The sequence below is a fragment of the Colletotrichum graminicola genome (genome assembly GCF_000149035.1).
Source record: "Colletotrichum graminicola M1.001 genomic scaffold supercont1.52, whole genome shotgun sequence".
In the NCBI taxonomy this organism is placed as follows: Eukaryota; Fungi; Ascomycota; class Sordariomycetes; order Glomerellales; family Glomerellaceae; genus Colletotrichum; species Colletotrichum graminicola.
Window position 1 is genome coordinate 136,634 of NW_007361056.1, and position 17,624 is coordinate 154,257.

General features: G+C 55.1%; 7 protein-coding genes across 7 annotated transcripts; 2 read left to right on the forward strand and 5 right to left on the reverse strand.

Moving 5' to 3' along the window:
• Positions 1-467: 467 nt before the first annotated feature.
• Positions 468-2,716, reverse strand: GLRG_09783 (biotin-protein ligase; the record flags this gene model as incomplete). The annotated part of the gene is made up of 5 exons (XM_008100468.1): positions 468-964; positions 1,038-1,309; positions 1,384-1,956; positions 2,012-2,627; positions 2,680-2,716. 5 exons carry the CDS (start codon positions 2,714-2,716, stop codon positions 468-470), a joined length of 1,995 nt encoding a protein of 664 aa, XP_008098659.1.
• Positions 2,717-2,963: 247 nt separating this feature from the next.
• GLRG_09784 (CHCH domain-containing protein) lies at positions 2,964-3,504 on the forward strand (the record flags this gene model as incomplete). The annotated part of the gene is made up of 4 exons (XM_008100469.1): positions 2,964-3,028; positions 3,175-3,206; positions 3,285-3,349; positions 3,436-3,504. The coding sequence occupies 4 exons, from the start codon at positions 2,964-2,966 to the stop codon at positions 3,502-3,504; spliced, it is 231 nt and encodes a 76-aa protein (XP_008098660.1).
• Positions 3,505-3,903: 399 nt separating this feature from the next.
• Positions 3,904-4,912, forward strand: GLRG_09785 (uncharacterized protein; the record flags this gene model as incomplete). Its single annotated transcript, XM_008100470.1, has 2 exons — positions 3,904-4,568; positions 4,645-4,912. The coding sequence occupies 2 exons, from the start codon at positions 3,904-3,906 to the stop codon at positions 4,910-4,912; spliced, it is 933 nt and encodes a 310-aa protein (XP_008098661.1).
• A 563-nt stretch (positions 4,913-5,475) lies between these two features.
• Positions 5,476-6,737, reverse strand: GLRG_09786 (HVA22 family TB2/DP1 protein; the record flags this gene model as incomplete). The annotated part of the gene is made up of 3 exons (XM_008100471.1): positions 5,476-6,346; positions 6,403-6,552; positions 6,709-6,737. The coding sequence occupies 3 exons, from the start codon at positions 6,735-6,737 to the stop codon at positions 5,476-5,478; spliced, it is 1,050 nt and encodes a 349-aa protein (XP_008098662.1).
• A 1,547-nt stretch (positions 6,738-8,284) lies between these two features.
• GLRG_09787 (LPXTG-domain-containing protein) lies at positions 8,285-10,073 on the reverse strand (the record flags this gene model as incomplete). Its single annotated transcript, XM_008100472.1, has 3 exons — positions 8,285-9,490; positions 9,586-9,843; positions 9,912-10,073. 3 exons carry the CDS (start codon positions 10,071-10,073, stop codon positions 8,285-8,287), a joined length of 1,626 nt encoding a protein of 541 aa, XP_008098663.1.
• A 634-nt stretch (positions 10,074-10,707) lies between these two features.
• On the reverse strand, positions 10,708-11,923 carry GLRG_09788 (uncharacterized protein; the record flags this gene model as incomplete). The annotated part of the gene is made up of 2 exons (XM_008100473.1): positions 10,708-11,713; positions 11,769-11,923. The coding sequence occupies 2 exons, from the start codon at positions 11,921-11,923 to the stop codon at positions 10,708-10,710; spliced, it is 1,161 nt and encodes a 386-aa protein (XP_008098664.1).
• A 1,323-nt stretch (positions 11,924-13,246) lies between these two features.
• GLRG_09789 (GMC oxidoreductase) lies at positions 13,247-15,289 on the reverse strand (the record flags this gene model as incomplete). The annotated part of the gene is made up of 4 exons (XM_008100474.1): positions 13,247-14,058; positions 14,122-14,574; positions 14,628-15,038; positions 15,115-15,289. 4 exons carry the CDS (start codon positions 15,287-15,289, stop codon positions 13,247-13,249), a joined length of 1,851 nt encoding a protein of 616 aa, XP_008098665.1.
• Between the last annotated feature and the right edge of the window lie 2,335 nt (positions 15,290-17,624).

Consider the following 17,624-nt stretch of genomic DNA (forward strand, 5'->3'; position numbering starts at 1 on the left):
TGTGCCAGGGGACCATCGGATCATCGCGAGTCTCGTCGGGCATCTCGCTGTGGCTTAGCCCAATAGGGCTTGAAAGAAACCGGTATCAAGGCTGAGCATAACGGCTACCGGGGCTTACAAGACCGATCCCAGGCGTTCATGGGCGATGAGAGGAGGGGTGGGGAGAGCGTAAGCCGGAATGGATTCCGTGGTGGGTTCCCGGATACGGCATGCGGCAATGACCAGTCATATTTGAAGGCTCTCTCGTACATTTTGGATTGAGCAGTGAGACGGCCGTGTTACCAGAGTTCCACCAAGACGAGGAATGTGGAAAACGAATTGAATGCTTCCAGCAATCCATTTGCGATTCGTCTGCCGCAAGAGACCTAGCCGAATGAGGGTTCAGCCGCTGCACTCAATTACATACGGTCCAGGCAACTTTCCTGCAACAACGCGGACTTTCATCTCGGCTGGCTCACTCGTCATCCTTACAGCTTCCTCTTGATGAGGCCCTTCCAGAAGTCGAAGCTGTTCTCATCGCTCTGTAGCGCCCACATCCTGCCCGTCTCCCTCCCCGCCGAGTCGACTTCGACGGCCTTCAGCATGCCCCAGTCCCTCGTGATGCCCACCACCTTGGCCCGCGCGCCCGCCTCCGCCTCGAGCGTGACGTGCTGCCCGCCGTGAAGCCAGTGCGCGTAGTACCGCTCCTCGAGGTCGCGCGAGAAGCCTTCGCGGCGGAACTGCTTGTACAGCGCCTCGAGGCGCGTGAGGATCCGCGCGAGGAGCGCCTCGAGGTGGAACCCACCCGCGAGCGACGCCGGCGCGATGGCGTTTAGCGATGTCGTCGGGCGGGTGTTTGTCGTGTTGATGCCGATGCCGAGAACGATCTGGTAGGCGCCCTGGGAGTAGGCGCAGTTGGAGAGGATGCCGCCAATCTTGACATACGAGGGCGGTTCTGTCGCGGGCGTGTTCGGGTCGCGGCAGTCTGTGCATATTGTTAGTCGTGGTACCCATCGTCTATTCTACAGGCCGAAGCAGGGAGGTTGGAGGGACATTACAGATGTCGTTGGGCCACTTAAGCTTCACGGGAACGTCCCCGCAGCCGTCGTCGTAGGACTTGACGGCCTCGACGATGGCGATGGCGGCGAGGTACTGGATGAAGACGACGGGATGCGAGGCAGCCAGGTGTGCCGGGTGGTTGATGACGGTAGAGAATATGAGGCAGCCCGCGGGCGAGACCCAGACGTTGGTGCCACGGCCGCGGCCGGCGACCTGAGTCGTGGCCGTGAGCGTGAAGCCAGTCGGGAGATGGGCGAGAAGCTTGGGGTTTCTGCGGATATCATCGTGAGTAGGCGTCTCTCGAAAAGTGAGTGTGAATAGAGGGAGAGAAAGCAGAGAGCATACTTATCTAGGAGGGTATTAGTGCTGGTGACGACCTCACCGTACATGAGGGTGTCACCCCAGTCCTCTGCTGCAGGCTCCTTCACACGGTACGTCTTGAGCGAGTTATAGAACAGCCTGTGGTTGAAGCTCGGCGTCTCTTTAGCGTCAGGCCAAGCCTCCTCGTGCGGCACGATGACCTTAACGACCCCGTCGTAATCAATCATGGCTGCCTCCTTGCCGTCCGGCAGCGCACCCCTCAGCTCGTCGACGTCCCACCGCGAAGAGTGCTTCTCGATGCGGAACACGTCGTGCTCGCCGCGGATGTACTCCTCAACGTCCGCGCCCTCGCCTTCACGCGAGATGGCCTCCTCCCACGAGGCCAGGGTCTCGGCCACCTCGGCGTGGTTCGCCGATGTCAGATGCATGCGCGAGAGGGACAGCGGCGCGGACGGGCCAGCGCTGACATCGAGGCCGAGCTTGGAGAGGCAGGCGCGGAGGAAGGCGACACGTGCAGGGTCGGCGGCGGCGAGGGAAGAGGTAAGGGATTCGTAGGAGGGGATCTGCGGTTGTGGGTGGAGGTTTGCAGCAGCGAACCTGTAGAGCGGTTAGTCTTTGATACCACGGCGAAAAGGGGGCGGGGTTGAAGCACTCAGGGTGAGGGCCGGTCAAAATGACATTGCCAGAGCCGATCTTGCAGGAAATCACGGCGGCCCGGCCGCTTCCGCCATCGACGGCGATGTCGTCAGCGTACGACGCCAGCACCTCGACGTCGTCAAACTTGTCGGCATCGACAAAGACGCCGCCGCCATTGTAATAGCTCAACACCTCGCCGACCCCGAAGCCCTCCTTCACGCGCAACCGCACGGCCCGCGCGCCCCTCTCGCTGTGGTACTCGAACCCCTTGAACGCCCCGCCGCGGCAAGTGCCTGGGAAGAAGGCGAGCTCGCGGGGCCCGACGACCTCTAGCGTGCGGTTGCCGACCTCGAATTCGCAGTGACGGCTGCCGTAGTAGGCCCCGGCGCAGAAACCCAGGTAGGCGCCGCCACGGCGGACGAAATCGGCGATGCGGCGGTTGCCGGGGCCGTTAAGGACGCGACAGTAGCCGAGATCGCCGCCGCCGGGGATGACGAGGAGCGCGCAGGTGGGCTGCCAGGGCTCCTTGAGCAGGGCGGACTCTGCGACGGGGATGACGGCGTAGGTGGGAGATAGGAGGCGGCGGAGGGTGTAGATGCAGTGGCGGACCGACTCTACGGTCGTGCCGGTGCCTGGGAGTCATTCAGAGATGAGGCCTTTGTCAATTGGGGAGGGTGATCTTACCGGTGTAGACCAGCACGTTGAGTTTTCGTGAGGCCATCGCGCGTAGGTGAGCGGGCTGTGATGGGTTGTAGTATGAGATGAGTTGGTGCGTGAAGAGCGAGTTTCAGTGGTGGGAGTCACCATTCTTTTAGGGGGCACTGTGTTAGACACCGCCCCCAACAGAATCCCAATCACCAACCCGAGTCTTCCGTTTACACGATCGGAAGGCTAACGAAGAAGGACGAATTGAAGGCACACACCGAAGCAGCACTCACCAGGATTCATACTCTGAGCGAGAAGACACAATGTCGAAACAAGAGAGCGACGCGGCGCAAAAGGCCGCAGCGGATGACGACGAGCCCGATGACTGGTACGTTGGTCAACACAAAGTTGTTTCTTGCCTTGAGGAACTCGTAGCTCGCGATGCGGTCCGTAAGACACATCGAGGACCCTCCCGGGTAACACTTGAAAGGGAGAAGCAAACAACCTCACGAACTAAACATCGTCCGTGTGCAGGGACAAGCGCATCTTCAGCACGGGCTGTGCAGGTACGGCATTTCCCACCATCTTGTCCGCCTTCCGCGTGGACAGCGGAACGCGCTAACTCTATGCTCTTTTTCTGGCAGATGAGAATACCAAGTTGACCGATTGCTATTTTGAAAAGAAGGACTGGCGGCAGTGTACGGCCGAGGTACGTCTCTCCACCAAGTCATGTCGAGTCCCGTGGAGCTTGCATCGATGGTAGAGTGAAGCTGATGATGTTTTTACCCGGCGTAGATGGAGCGGTTCAAGAGCTGCTGGAAGCAGCAAGGCAACGACCAGCGGACCGATACGAAGGATGCATGAGATTCCGAAAAGAACCGACGAACTTGTGAGAAACCATTGTACCAGAACCTGTAGACCTTTTTTTTTTTTCTTTTTTACTTCTACTCCCAAAAGAGAAAGGCTGATGATGCCGGCAAACGGTAATCATAACCATGACAAAACCTGTCGCGCGCACAGTGTTCGTTCACCTCCCAAAGTGGCCCAAGCTCCTGCCACCACGTCTACCGACCCCCGGCCTCGCGTTCACCCGGGGCCGACTAAATTTCCATTTGGCACTTATCGTTGCCCATGCCGAAAAGGAACAATTCTTGTCACCTATTGCCACCCAGAACCGCCCTTTCTTCTCCTCGCCCCGTCGACCCTCCTCCCGTTTCGATCTTCCTTCCGCGGACGAGAGAGCCTGCACGCTGCACAACCACAATGGCGTACCAACGCGCCCTCCTCCGCCCGCTGCTCCGCGCGACGTCACGCCAGTCCCTCGTACAGACCGCAAGCATCACCACAACATGCCGCCACAACGCCGCTGCGGCCGCCACCTCGGCGCAGCGCGCGACGCCGGCCAAGTCCAGCACGAGCTCCAGCTACGTCAGGCGGTCCCCGGCCTCGAGCACCTCCCGCCCCGCCGCCCCGAAAGCAGCACCCTCGAAGCCGGCGCCGCCGCCCGCGCCAGCGGCCCCTGCCTCCTCCTCCTCCTCTGCCGACGCGGACCCCCTCCCCGACGCGCCGGTGGCTACCTACCCCGCGGGCTCTATGACCCCTTTTGCCTCCTCTAGCGGGCCTCCCTACCAACCGCAGCAGGAGCAGCAGCAGCCGCAACCGGGGCAGATAATCGACTGGTCGACTTCATACTACGGCCTGGGCACACAGAGCTTCTCCAAGGAGGTCGTCAACATCCTCCTACAGCCCGTGAACCCTGCCGACGTCGAGGTCAAGGCTGACGGCATCATCTACCTGCCCGAGATCAAGTACCGGCGCATCCTCAACGCTGCCTTCGGCCCCGGTGGCTGGGGCCTGGTGCCCAAGGGCGAGGTGATCGTAGGTGACAAGGTCGTGACGAGGGAGTACGCCCTCGTCGCGGAAGGAAGGTACGTTTGAACCCCCCCGTGACTCGGAAAGGAAGCAGCCAAGAGACTAACACGCAAAACTCCTCCCCCGGCGCAGATTCATCTCCCAAGCACAGGGTGAAAACAGCTACTTCGCGCTCGAGAGCCTCCCCTCGGCCGTCGAGGGCTGCAAGTCCAACGCGCTGATGCGGTGCTGCAAGGACCTCGGCATCGCCTCGGACCTCTGGGACCCCGTCTTCATCCGCAAGTTCAAGAAGGACTACGCCGAAGAGGTGTGGGCCGAGCACGTCGTGAGCAAGAAGAAGAAGCTCATCTGGACGCGCAAGGACGTGCCGGTGACATATCCCTACAAGCGGACAAACTGAGCCTCGCCGAGACGATGAGGTGACGCGGTATGCAGATCTGCGGCCCTCGGCATGACGAGGATGAGGCATGTATAAAAATGGGGAAAGAAATGAAGTACCTTGTAGGATTCGAAGAGTGGGCATCTCAACTGTAGAAATAGATACGCATAAACGCCATCATGGCCATTTGCCAGTAGAGGCAAAGGGCCGTGGACGAAGAATTTCTCTTATAGACGAACGGCAGAAGCACATTTCCATAGCGACCAATTGCCACCCTCGTGCACAATTACGTTGAGTCGGTCTCGTTGGCGGACAATTGAAACGGGAAATCGGCTGTTGAAAGCGACTATCCCAAGTCTATTCAGCTCCTGAACATGGGAATCTAACAGAGAGGGAAATGGGAGCGCAGAGCGTTGCTGGTCCCAATGATAGCCACCCTCGAGTGTATCCTATCAACCCAAAGACTCCCTCGCAAAGCCGAACCAAAATCATGTAAAAAAAAAAGGGCAACACCACCACCCCAAACGAAACGCCGTTCCCTAGGTACCAAAACACCAATCATCAGACGAGTGAGGCGGGTGCAATCACTTCTGCACACCCGAGCTGGACCCACCATCGGGGTTCTCGGCCGTCGGCGTCGCTCCCCAGCCCCACGGCATCCACGACGACCCACCGCTCGTCTGCCTCCGCCGGACGATGCCGTCCTCGTCGTTGCCGTCGAGATCCTCGGCCCCGCTCTCGGCATCGATCTTTTCAAAGTCCGTCTCGCTGCGCGACTTGCTCAGCCCGCTGTGCGCGCTCATTGGCCTCTGCGTCACCTCCTCCTCGCTGTTACCGTCCAGCTGCATGCTCCCCGGGCGGCCGGGCCCGTCGAAAGTCTCCGAAGCGGCGGCCTCGCGTTCGAGGGCCTTGAGCAGGAAGGAGAGGCGCTCGCGCTGCGCCGCGATGAAGCTCATTCTCTCGCCGCCCTTAAGCTCCGGAGGGATGATGGAGCCCGACTTGGAGAGGTCCTGGTGCTGACCGGGCGCACCACCGCCCGCGGCGGCGTTTGTGGCGGCGGTAACGGCGCCAGCGAGGAGGTTGTAGAAGTCGGAGCCAGCGTGGCCGGCCGGGGTCCAGCGCGCGGTGGGGACGCTGAAGCGGGCGAGAAGCGATTGGGTGTAAGTCTGGGTCGGGGCGTTGGAAGCGGCGGGGGCGGACTGAGCGGCGGGTTCAGGGTCGCCCGGGGGCAGGCCCAGAACGTTGGTCTTGATGAGCTCTATGGCACGCTTGAGGTAGGCGATGCCGGCAGCCTTGAGGCGATCGTGGGCGTCGGAGATGAACTCCTCGATCTGCGCTTCGTTGTCTTGGAGGAAGGGGTGGACGTGGGTCTGGTAAATAATGCGGGCGCCTTGGGTCTGGGGGAGGACGAGGTAGAGAAGGAAGAGGAATCGGATGTAGGCGTAGAAGGGGATCCTACGGCGGTGTCAGTGAGAGTTGGGTCCGAGGGAGTGTGGCGAGTCAGAACCTACCAGACGAGAATCCATTCAGTCCAAGACTCGACGAGGAGAGCGCAGGCGAGGACGACCCAGTACATGAGCCATGGTGTCAACTGGGCGGGGTCGGATGTCTTGAGGGCCTTGTAAGAGGCGAAGAGGGGGAAAAGGAAGGAGGCGATGGAGCTAGAATGCGGAATGGGATATCAGCCAAAGGGAGCAGAGTGGCGGTCTCCAAGTCGACTTTGGAGGCAGGAACGCGGGCGAGCTTTATGCCGACGGGCGAAAGAGAGAGGGAGGGGCAAATAGGTGCCGGTTCGGCGCCTGTTGAGGGGAACTCACGATAAGAGGTGGGCGAAGATGTCGAACATGATGGCGATAAGGGGGTTGAAGAAGGTCGTCAAGGTCGAGTGAGGTGGGTGTAAGAAAGTAAAAAGGTTGTTGCCCCGGAGCAGGAGGAGGGAAACAGATGGAAGGGGTCCGTAGCCTTGCACGGCTCAGTCAGCGCAAAGGAGGAGTGGCGGATACGATGGCCGTGAGGTAGAGGGGCGGTCAGGCCGGTAGTTGATTTGAGGTGACAGGTGAGAGGAAGAGGCCGGGCGTTTGAAGGGTCTCGAGGGGTCCCAGAACGTTCCCGTCAAGGGCTGCGGGTCTGGTGTACACGTATAAGCTTTGGCTGAGGTATGCAGTATGGTATGTACGTAGGTAGGTCGTTTGAGAAGAGAAGATACGGATTGGGCGCAAGAAGGACGATGGTTGGAGATGCAAGCCGCGCGCGCGGGGTGCTGCAGTGCAGGTGCAGGTGCAGGTGTGTAGGTATCTGTAGGCGCAGCTGTCGCAGTACCAGTGCCAGCACCCGGCGCACGGTGGGGTTCCGAGCACGAGGACAAAGCTATTCCAGGTCAAGTGAGCCTTGCAGCTCGGCGGATGGCACCCTAGAGCTGGGGAAGGCAGGGTGAGGGGCCGCTGGAAGCCGGCACTACCTACACGGTACGAAGGAGGTACGTACCGTACCGATTGGGTAGTGGCTTGGGGGAGATCGGAGGGGCAAACGGCAAGAGGGGCCCGGATGAGATCTTAGCTTGGGCGCCTCTACCTACCGGTAGTGAATGCTCAACGTCATTGAGGGGCACTACAGGTAGTACAGTGCTACTGTACGGCATGGGGAAGTATCTGCGTACTTGTTTATATCTAGGTATCTACCTGTACCTACCTTACCGAGGTGTAGGTACGGATATGGTGCGCTAGATAAGCCGATAAGGAAAGGAGCCTGGTCGATTAAGCTGACATAAGCAGGGCGGGCTGAAACCGGAACTGAGAGGGAGCGAACCTGATGAACCCGTCCAACGTCAGGTGTTGTCTTCCTCTCTCTCTTCCCGCAGGTCTCACCAACGAAAGATGGCCGCTTCTATATACCACGAGACTCTTCCTTCGTTCATGCACACATCGCTGCCAGCCTGCCTGCCCTTTCGCCGGCCGAGATATCTGTCCTAATGTATTCCTGTGACATATGGCTGTTCACAGCAACAAGGTTCGGTTCCTGGATCAGAACAGCCGTCCATCTGTCCGTCATTCGTGGCCTAGTTTCCCCAGTTGCCTAACACCATGTTTTGTTTCCAGGCATCCCCCGCATCCGAGTGCCATGTGATGCTCTTTAATATCTTTCGGTCCCACCCGATGACTGGGGTGCCGACTCGTCACGTTCCATCCCCGGACTGCTCTTCTGAGACACTCCCACCTCACCGAGACTCCTCACCGAGACTCCTCACCGAGACAGTATCATTTCGTTAGACACCATACTTGAACCGGAAGGAGTTGCCAGAGCCTACCGCAATGACACAGGGTATCGGTATGAAACGTCTATACGAAGTACACATTGATCGTCAACCCCCCTTGGCACGCCATCGCCATCATCAAATCAGTTATATGCCTCGACGTTTGCGATCGCCGTCTTGTTCAATCCCGCCCAGTGCTTCTTACCCCTGGCAAACCAGAGCGTCAGAGCGCCAACCACCGCAACAACATAGATCGGGCCGGCGTAGTTCATTTCCGTCCCGGTAACGGGAATAGTCTGGGGGAACGGCAGCCAGATGGTCAGGTACATCGACCACAGCAGCGCGTAGATGTTGATCGGAACCCCCCATCCCTTGGGCAGCGACCAGCTGCCGTACTGCACCTGGTACTCCAGGCCGTGTCCGATGCGTCCGGTCACACGGGCGTGGAGCATGCAGGATATGGCGATGATGTACGAGCTGTATAAGCCCAGGGAGGAGAGCGCGGTGAAGGCCGAGAACACCGTCGCCGTGGCGTTGTTCCCGACAGTGAACATCGACAAGCAGGTGACTATGATGCACGGCAGCCACACGGACCGGATCGGGACCCGGTGCTTGGGGTGCACTTTGGCAAAGTACCGTGGCAACCCGCCGTCCCGGGCCCACGCCCAGGTGATCCTCGACACCGACGCCAGCGAGGCGGCGACGACACAGAACGTGATGATGAGCAGGCCGCACACCATGGCCGTCCCCGCCTTAGGGCCCGCTGCGTTGAACAGCAGCGGGATGATGGGATAGTCAGAAGCCAGGATGTCTTCTGTCGCGCCGCCCATGCCGAATAAGATGGCCATGATGATGCCGTACGACAGGACACCGTTGAGCACTATCGTCCACAGCATGGCCCGCGGCACTGCCTGCTTCGCCCGGCGCACCTCCTCGGCCATGTGTACCACGCCGTCGAACCCGATGAAGCCCCACGCCGGGACCAGCATGCCTATGTTCCAGCTTACGAAGCCGTTGGTCCAGCCCGAGCTGACAGTGCGCTCGAAGAAGACGAAATCGGCGCTGGCACGCGGCGCGAGGGTGAGGAGCACGACGACGAAGACGAGCCACAGGGCGACGTGCAGCACCCCGGCGAGGAGCTCCATCCACGGGATCGTACGGAAGGCGTACATGTTGATGAGCCCGCAGGCGACGAGCTGCGCGATGATGACCATAGTGATGTGCCACGGTTGGAACTGGTACGACGGGTAGTTGGTGCTGACGAGGCCGATGATGATGTTGGCCTCGGAGGCGGCGGAGCCGGCCAGCGCTGAGACCCAGGCGAACCATGTCACCCAACCCTGCATCCACTGCGAAGATGTTCAGTTTCTTTTTACCTTCCGTGGTACGGTCCATTCAGCGTGCCGAGGCATTGACGCCACGGTGAAGGGAACCGGGGACATACCGTAATGAACCGTCGGTGCTTCTCCGGCGCTAGGAAGTGAGTCCAGTGATATTGTGCTCCGGCGATGGGTTGAATCGCCGCGAGCTCAGCCATGGACAGCGCCTGCGCCATGGCACCGATGACCACGAGGACAATGCCCCAGGCTAGCGTCTGCGGGCCGCCGTTGTAAAAGGTTGCGCCCATGTCCATGGCCATGACCTCCCACGACGACATGAAGATCAGGGCGAAGGCCAGCAACTGCCAGAAGGAGAACAAACGCTGCGTTCTCCGCAGTTAGCACATGTGCCAGTTGAGATCGTTTGGTGCAGGACGGAACGTCACATTACCCTCAATGAGGAGCCGCCGGTGCCGCCGTCCGATTGCGCATGCCGGCCCTCATAGTGGTCCCCGGCGCTGTCGTCCGTTTTGCCGGACGAACTCGTCGTGGTGTTGACGGCGGCATAGTCATTCTCGGGCCGCCGCATCTCGATAACGTCCGCTTGTCCCATCTTCGTCTCGCTCTCGGGTCGATTTCTCGCTTGAATTTGGGTCGGCGGAGGGGGGAAACTTGTCCAGCAGAAAACCCCAAAAGCATCATCACGAAAGGAGGAGAAATAACCACGCAGAAAAGCTGCGAGCGGACGAAAGAACTTTTTTCTCTGTCTCTTTCTCTGCAGCAAAACGATGCCAAGAGGACCGGGAAGACGATCCTGCTCATGGGTCAAACATGCAGTCCCCATTCGCATCAGTCCGACTTTAGATGCGATGTGACACTGAGACAAGGGATCTCGGTACATCTCATTGGTGCCAAGGGCATGCAATGCCCCCGTTAAGTCGATATCGGTCTGGATAGTGGCAAATAACCATAAAGGGTGGTTGTACCTGTATGAGACCTCTCCACCCCTCCCAGCCTTTGGCCTAGATGCAAGTGCCGCTAGCAAGGGGGGTCGGGTAGCACACGTCTAGGATTCCTGTCGCCACGGCCCGCCGAATTTCGATTACGTAGCAGGGGGGTTGATGAAAACTGCAAGTGTTTCGGGCAAGCTTCACGGAAAAAGAAAGAGGGAAGAATGGCATACAGACTAGAGATGCAGCGTGTGATCGTGCAACTTCAACTTCCTAATTTGGGGGCTTACGCCGTTTCTAGGTGTACCTTTTCCTCGAGGCAGGGTGTGGCCACCATGCTTCACTTCCACTGCTTGGAGTATTCGCAGCTGATGACCCGCAGCGTGTTGACGAGTCGTCTGCGTTCATGGAACAGGAGCAATGCTCCCATTTGCTGTTTCCTACGTGCGTGGCCGCCGAGCTGCGGTTCAATGCCGGCTGCCCACCGTCCGCCTCGTCCATAACCGCTGCGATGCAACTCGACAGAAACCTCTTTCTCTTCTCGTACATCTCCCGCAAGGATAGAGGCCTTGCCTCTGGTTCAACCTCAACCGCTCGTTCTTCCAGAGGCACCCAAGGGATCGTGTCCCCACACGGGGTTACTCGAGATGCGGGAGATGGAGCCTCAAATGCTGCTTTAGTCTCCAGCTCAAGGGCCTCATCGACCATAGGAACAGCTTGCGCTTCTGCCGACTTTGCCGAGGCTAACTTTTGGTAGCAGATTGAAAACATGCTCTTGCCCAGTATCCTGGAGTACTCTGAAGAAGCGCCCTTGAAGCATTCTAGAAAGACCGGTTTGTTGAGAGAGGCCGAGTCCGCAAAGAGTTGCTCCATTTGCTTGTCGATGAATGCCAAGAACCACGGGTCGTCTTCTGGAAGTCTCTCGCATGGCTTTCCAGCCAAGACGATGATGTCTAGCGCGGACAGTTCGTTTGCGTAACGCGGTATGTTTTCTTTGGCGAGCTCGGCTAACCCCGGAAGACCGTAGGTTTGGGCGGCGGCGTAGACGTACACGCTCGTTTCGAACTGGGCCGAGGTCCTGGAATCGTGCAGCGATGACCTCTTGCGAAGGGTTTGCCAAGTGTGCGTGTGAAGGTAATGAAGTAGCACATGACCTGCTTCTGCCGGCACATCTCCGATGAAGAACTCATTGGAGTTTTTGAAGATTTCCCTGAGCTCGTCGCTCACGCATAAGATGTCGCGAGGAACCGTGAACGCCTCTCCGTCTTGGAAGTAGACGCTGCAGGTTGGGCTTTTATATGGGCTTCGAATGACTGTTAGCATCAAGTACGACACCGCTAATGGAGTGTGAAACTTACGATATCTCAGGTCCATCGTCAATGGCATCGGGAATGAGCACCTTGGGCTCACCGTCAGCGACATCGGCAATGGCCACTGGCTCGTCCTTTTCTGGTGCATAGCTCATTGCCTTCTTTGGTGCCTTTCTCATTGCCTTCTTCTTCTTGTTCACCATGCTTGAGACAAGTACAATTGCGGTGATAATGAACTCCCATACAGTCAAGAAGGGGCCTCTTGGTGAGTTATTAAATAGACACCTCTGGATTGCTTCTTCTGTCAATTGTCACATGTTGTAGACGTAATATTGGCTTGTGATACACTGTATCTAAAGCCTTACTGTTGCAAAAAGTTCTTTTGGCCTTGTTCAAGATCAAACTTTGACATTCAGCGCACCGAACTCAGTCAAAAGGGTAGCAAGATGCCCGGGTACCATGGTACTATGTTTCTTCTAGAAACCTCCTATTATGCTAAGTATCGGGCATGATACTCCTACTGTGCCCTTCTGGTTTTACAGGGCGGCAAGGGTAAGTTTAATGCAGGGGGAATATTCACTAAAAGTCCTTCACTAAAAGTCCTCCAGTAGGGTAAACATTGGTTACCAGGCATGTCTAATTAACCTCGGTTGGATACCATCGTATTAAGAGTATTGTGTGTACCTTTGCAACCTTGAGAGGTTGGATACCTACCTGGCTTCTCTCCTACATCTGTTTGCCACAAGCCTGCAGCCAATGATATTCCTACCAAGGTGCCGGTTCTTTGGTCCGTCCTGGTATCGGTAGTGGCCGTCTGTTGATCCACATCCTCACTGGCCGCACCTGAAGCATTATGCAGCGGACATCACAAAGGTACCTGCAGGACCAAGCCAAACGCTGAGTTAGTCACTCGGATAAAGGCATGGAAACCAATACCCAAACATAACGAAAAGCACATTTCAGAAGAGGTGCCACTCTGATACTCCTACAACACCTTCTTCTATCTTGATGGATGAATGAGTTTGTGAGTATACATACGATTGGAATCAGGCTTGTAGCTGTTGGATATCTCCGAGTTATCCCTTGAGCCGTTCGGTGTATAGATTGAAAGCCTATCACCGACTGACATGCCGTAAAAGCAATAAGCCCACTCTACTTACCTTCACTATGATGGCAACCGAGGCACTTTAGGTCATCCGACCGAATCTGAACAAGACAGTAGCATTACAGCTCCTCGAGACTTTGCTTATTTTAGGTTGTAAGTTTCAAGTCTGTTCGGGCGGTGAATTTCTGAACGAAAGTCCTCGTATAAGGTTGTAAGTTCTGATCGTTGATGTGATGCTCGAGGCAAGCACTGACGCAATATAGAAGTATAGGCATTAATTCTCAATTACCCCACGACCGTTAGCTTCATAAAAGTTCATGAACGGATCTTGACAATTAATTACTCCGCAAAAGGCTTATCACGAAGAAAACATAGCCAGAGAGTCAGACAACCATAGTGGCATACTATATATTGGCTCCAATCACTGTTCACAGCCTCTTATAATGTCGGCCGCGTGTTCTGCAGCAGCATAGACCGTTGCTTGGGTATGTGCCGCCGGTAATATGGGCATGATGCTTGCATCCACCACCCAAAGTCCCTCAACTCCGTACACCTTCAAGTTGCTGTCTACAACACCGCCCCACTCCCGAGGCATCATCGCCGCCGTTCCAGCGGGATGGTCAAGACTTGAAGCTAGCCATGACTCTTTCATGACTGCCTCGATCTGAGCGTCACTACTCACGCCTAGGCCTGGCACCAGTTCAACTGCTCCAAGCGGCTGGATACTAGGGCTCGACATGAAAGCACGAGCTTTTGCAACTGCCCGGATCAGAAGGAGTGAGTCGACTGGATTAGAGATCGTGTTGAAGTCGATCAGAGGTGCGATAGACGGGTCTGGGTTGGTACTGTTGATGCTGATTGTGCCTCTTGACAAGGGCTTTTGTAGAGCCACTGGAACGGTTCCTGAGCCTCCAAAGGCGAACTCAACAATACCTGCCTTGGGGTTGAGGAAATGCTCCCTTAACACTTTTCGTTGCTGGAGGTAACCCTTTACCAATGCCGGGTTCTCGGCGTAGACTTGAGGGAGATGCTGCAATGGTTCTTGCTTGCTCACTGCCTCCGCAATAGATTGATAGTTGGCCGGGTCAAGATCTTGTAGGGACGTGAACACGGCTTTATTTCCCCAGGCATGGGTGTGTGGCCCAGTTCTGTTGGTCTCGTACTCCGCCCAAGACCTATTGTAGAAGATCTCGTTGCTCATCAAATTCGGATTGAGTGCAGTGTCATTTGCGACTAATTATAAAGATACAAAATTAGCTGCGGACTGAACCTGAGGTCCCAATAAAGATCGCTTACAGTCGTAAACCATGAAGATGGTTGGATGATCATGAAAGTTTGCACCGACACCAGGTAAATCAACCACCATGTCAATATCGAGGGAGCTCAGCAGTTTCTCTGCACCAATTCCGCTGAGCTGCAGAATTCGCGGAGTGTTGACAGCGCCTGCAGCCAGGACGATGTTTTCAGATCGCACGAATTTGGTTTCCGAACTATTATCGCGACTGCTGATGTTGATGCCGACTGTCTTGTTGCCTTCGAATCTGATAGCTGCTCCGTAATGGCGCACGATGAGGTGCAAGTTTTGGCGGCCGCTAATAGGACTGAAGTATGCGGTCTCGGATGTCGAGCGCGTTGCACTCTCGCCCCCCGAGTTTTGAGGTAGCCAGGCAATGCCGACGTTGTCTCCATCAGCGCCGTCTCTCAAAACGGGAGCCTTGAGATTTTCGACCCAAGCTTGAGCCTGGAAAGCTTGATACTACTGAGCTAAGAAGTACGCGGCTCGGCAAATATATGCAACTCACCTGCTTCTGGCCACTGCCATGACGGGAAACCAATCTTCACGGGCCCATCTCCATATGCCTCTGGAGTCCATTGGTAGTTGTACTTATCGACATACTTCTGAGAAGGGGGTAGGAAAGCCGAAGACTTGCGAAAGTACTTCATGAAACTATCCCATCCCCAACCCGGATTTCCAAGGGCTTCCCATGCGTCGTAATCAGCTACGGAGCCGTGGTCCCAGGCCATACCATTCACAGTTGAGCTTCCACCTACAGTCGCACCAATACGGAGCCGAGAGGTACGGTTTCTGAGGTGGGCTTGTGGAATAGAGGTGATGTTGTAGAGGTTGGCTGACTGGTCGAGTGTTGTAAAGTACGGAACGGTAACGTTCACTGTATTGACAAAGTCCCCGTAATCAATTACCAGCACCGTCTCTGGGAACGTGCCGGTTAATATGCGATAGTGTGTCAAAAAGTAATGAAATAAAGCATAGCTATTAGTGTCTCTTACTGCTTGTATTTTGGCTAAGTCGATTGGCCACAACGAGACCGCTGGTGCCACCTCCTACCACAATGTAGTCGTATTCTGCGCCGACGGAGTTGACACTTTTTTGGACCTGAGTTTGGCATCGTGACAAAACGAAACTTTGGGTCAGTAAAAGAAGGACCAGGAGAAAATAGGGCATGACTAGAGTCTTTATCAAATCCTCTGTAAAGGCACACCAGAGGGGAGTTGTATTAACAAGGAAAGCCACCAGAAGGAGTACAACAATAACGCATTTGTATTTATCGGGAGATTTGCGAGATACACCAAATTTTCAATTCCCCTCTTTTTCAACTGCGCACAAAAAAGCGGTGGTGACACTGATGTGCCAATGAGAATCGAAGCTATTGACTGTCGTGTAACGCACAGCGCTGGTGTGCTTATTCACCAAGCTAGCTATGAAATGCCGCCGCTAGCTAGTTATTGGCCAGAAACAAAGGGAAAATATGTGCGCTAATTTTGGTAATGTCTTACGGAATGTCGCAAAATTGTGCAACAGATAGACATGTTTTGTGAAGCTAGAATAGCTTCTCAGCCGTACCGACTAGCTCAGCTGGTCGTCTTTAGACTATCAGCAGGACACCACGACTTTATACTTCATTTACATAGATCAAAAAGAACATTACTCAGTGACAGACTTCTAAAAGCGCGTGCTACATTGTTCCAGGTATCGGAAGTAACCCACACTCAGTGGAGGTTTACTGAAGTTTTATACAGATGACAGAACAAATCAAATTCAATGATAAATGATGCACGATTATCTAAGGCAGTAATTACCTCGCTAGAAGACGGACATGAAGTTGGGGTAAGCATTAGCACGGCAAGAACCCGATGGCATCCACACATCCAAGGGCGGGTTTTCGAAAAGTCTCAATTCAGCAGAGGTTGAGGCAGGTATCTCTGAACCACTCAATTCTTCAAGGGTTCTTGATTGCTTTATCTTCGATTTCATTCAATCCAAGTCGACGCCGGCAGAAAGTGTAAGTAGATTCTAGCTGTCAACGAAGACACCACGGCGCTGACTGTCCTCGAAGTTGATAAGCTTCACACATTTGACCAACATGGATCATTGGTGTGATGAACCCGCGATAGACTGATTGTTCAACTTTATATTGCACTGAATCAAAGAGTTGTTCCGTAATCAATTTCTTATTTGCAGCATCGAAGCTGCTATAGCGCCAGTGCCGAATGGGTATCTCTCTGCGACGGCTCCAGAACTTTCAAGTCTCGCGTCAGGACCTCCGCTTCGAATTCATTACAGATAACGGCTTAGACTACATTGTTATCAGTTAATATTATTGAAGATTGTTTTCAACTGGGGGAGGAAGCATACCATTATTGACTCGCAGACCAGGCCAGGACAGAACGGCTTGCCATCGATCATCTGGCAATGGCACTCGGCAAATGGGGCGGCAGCCGAGAGGGCTACAAAGACTGCAGCAATTGCAGGGATGAGAAACTTCATGCTGAAAATACTGGTGCTGATTTTCTATGCTGAGCTCTGAGAATCAACGTTGTATTAAGATAGGAAAATGGCAATCCACGAGGCCAGGTTCAGGCGCCTTATATATAACTCGCCGTGGCCAGCAAGGTTACTGACGAACGAACCTATTTCCGGCACCGCCCTCATGCAATGTGACTTAAGGCACAAGCTTTTCGACGACCTTGATGGCAGAGTTCAATGGAGTCATCGTGTGGCTAGCAAGTTAGCTGTCACGGCCTTGATGGTAAATGCAATAGCACCATCATCGCCGCCAACTTTGTTGCCAGCATTCCGGCGCTCGGGACTGTTTTCATAAGCAGTCAACCCGTGGTTAGAATGAAGTCTCTTTCAGCAGTTGTTTTTGGTCACGTGGGATATAAGGCGTTATTTACTGCCCTGTAACTAACGATGTCGTTATGTTAGGTGACACTTTGCATGATCGGGTATTTGGTAGCTGTTTCTTTTGTCCGGGGTTGGGTGAAGCAGCATTATCTTAAATCGCGATATCTACTGTTGCCTCGATAAGGGAAGATAGAAGAGAAAAGGCGAGCTATGCAGCAGATAGAAGTGGGTTGCCTAGCGGAGCTCGGCATCCCAGTTGTTCAGGATCTGATAGTCCTCATATTCTAACAACATCGTTGTTGGTATCGTAGGATCCGATCGGATGGGGCTGAGCAGCAGTAAGTTCGAAGTATAGCTACTTATTGAAAAAGAAGAAGAAGAAGCTATCACCGTTTGCCAGCGCTGTGGGTTTGGGTACCGTTCGTGCCTCAAGCCGACACATTTCTCCGTGGGACGCCCGGCATTTCGGCAATCGTATCATAGACTGTCTATATGTGATTGTACGCATAGCTGTCCTTCACATGAATTACCCCTTTAATTACCAGGTGACCCTATTTCTGCCAAGGGCGGGGTAGAGCAATGCATTCACAGCATAAGTCTGACAATCCAATAGTTTTAGAGTACTTCTAGTTGGGTGCTTAGTTCGTAGGGG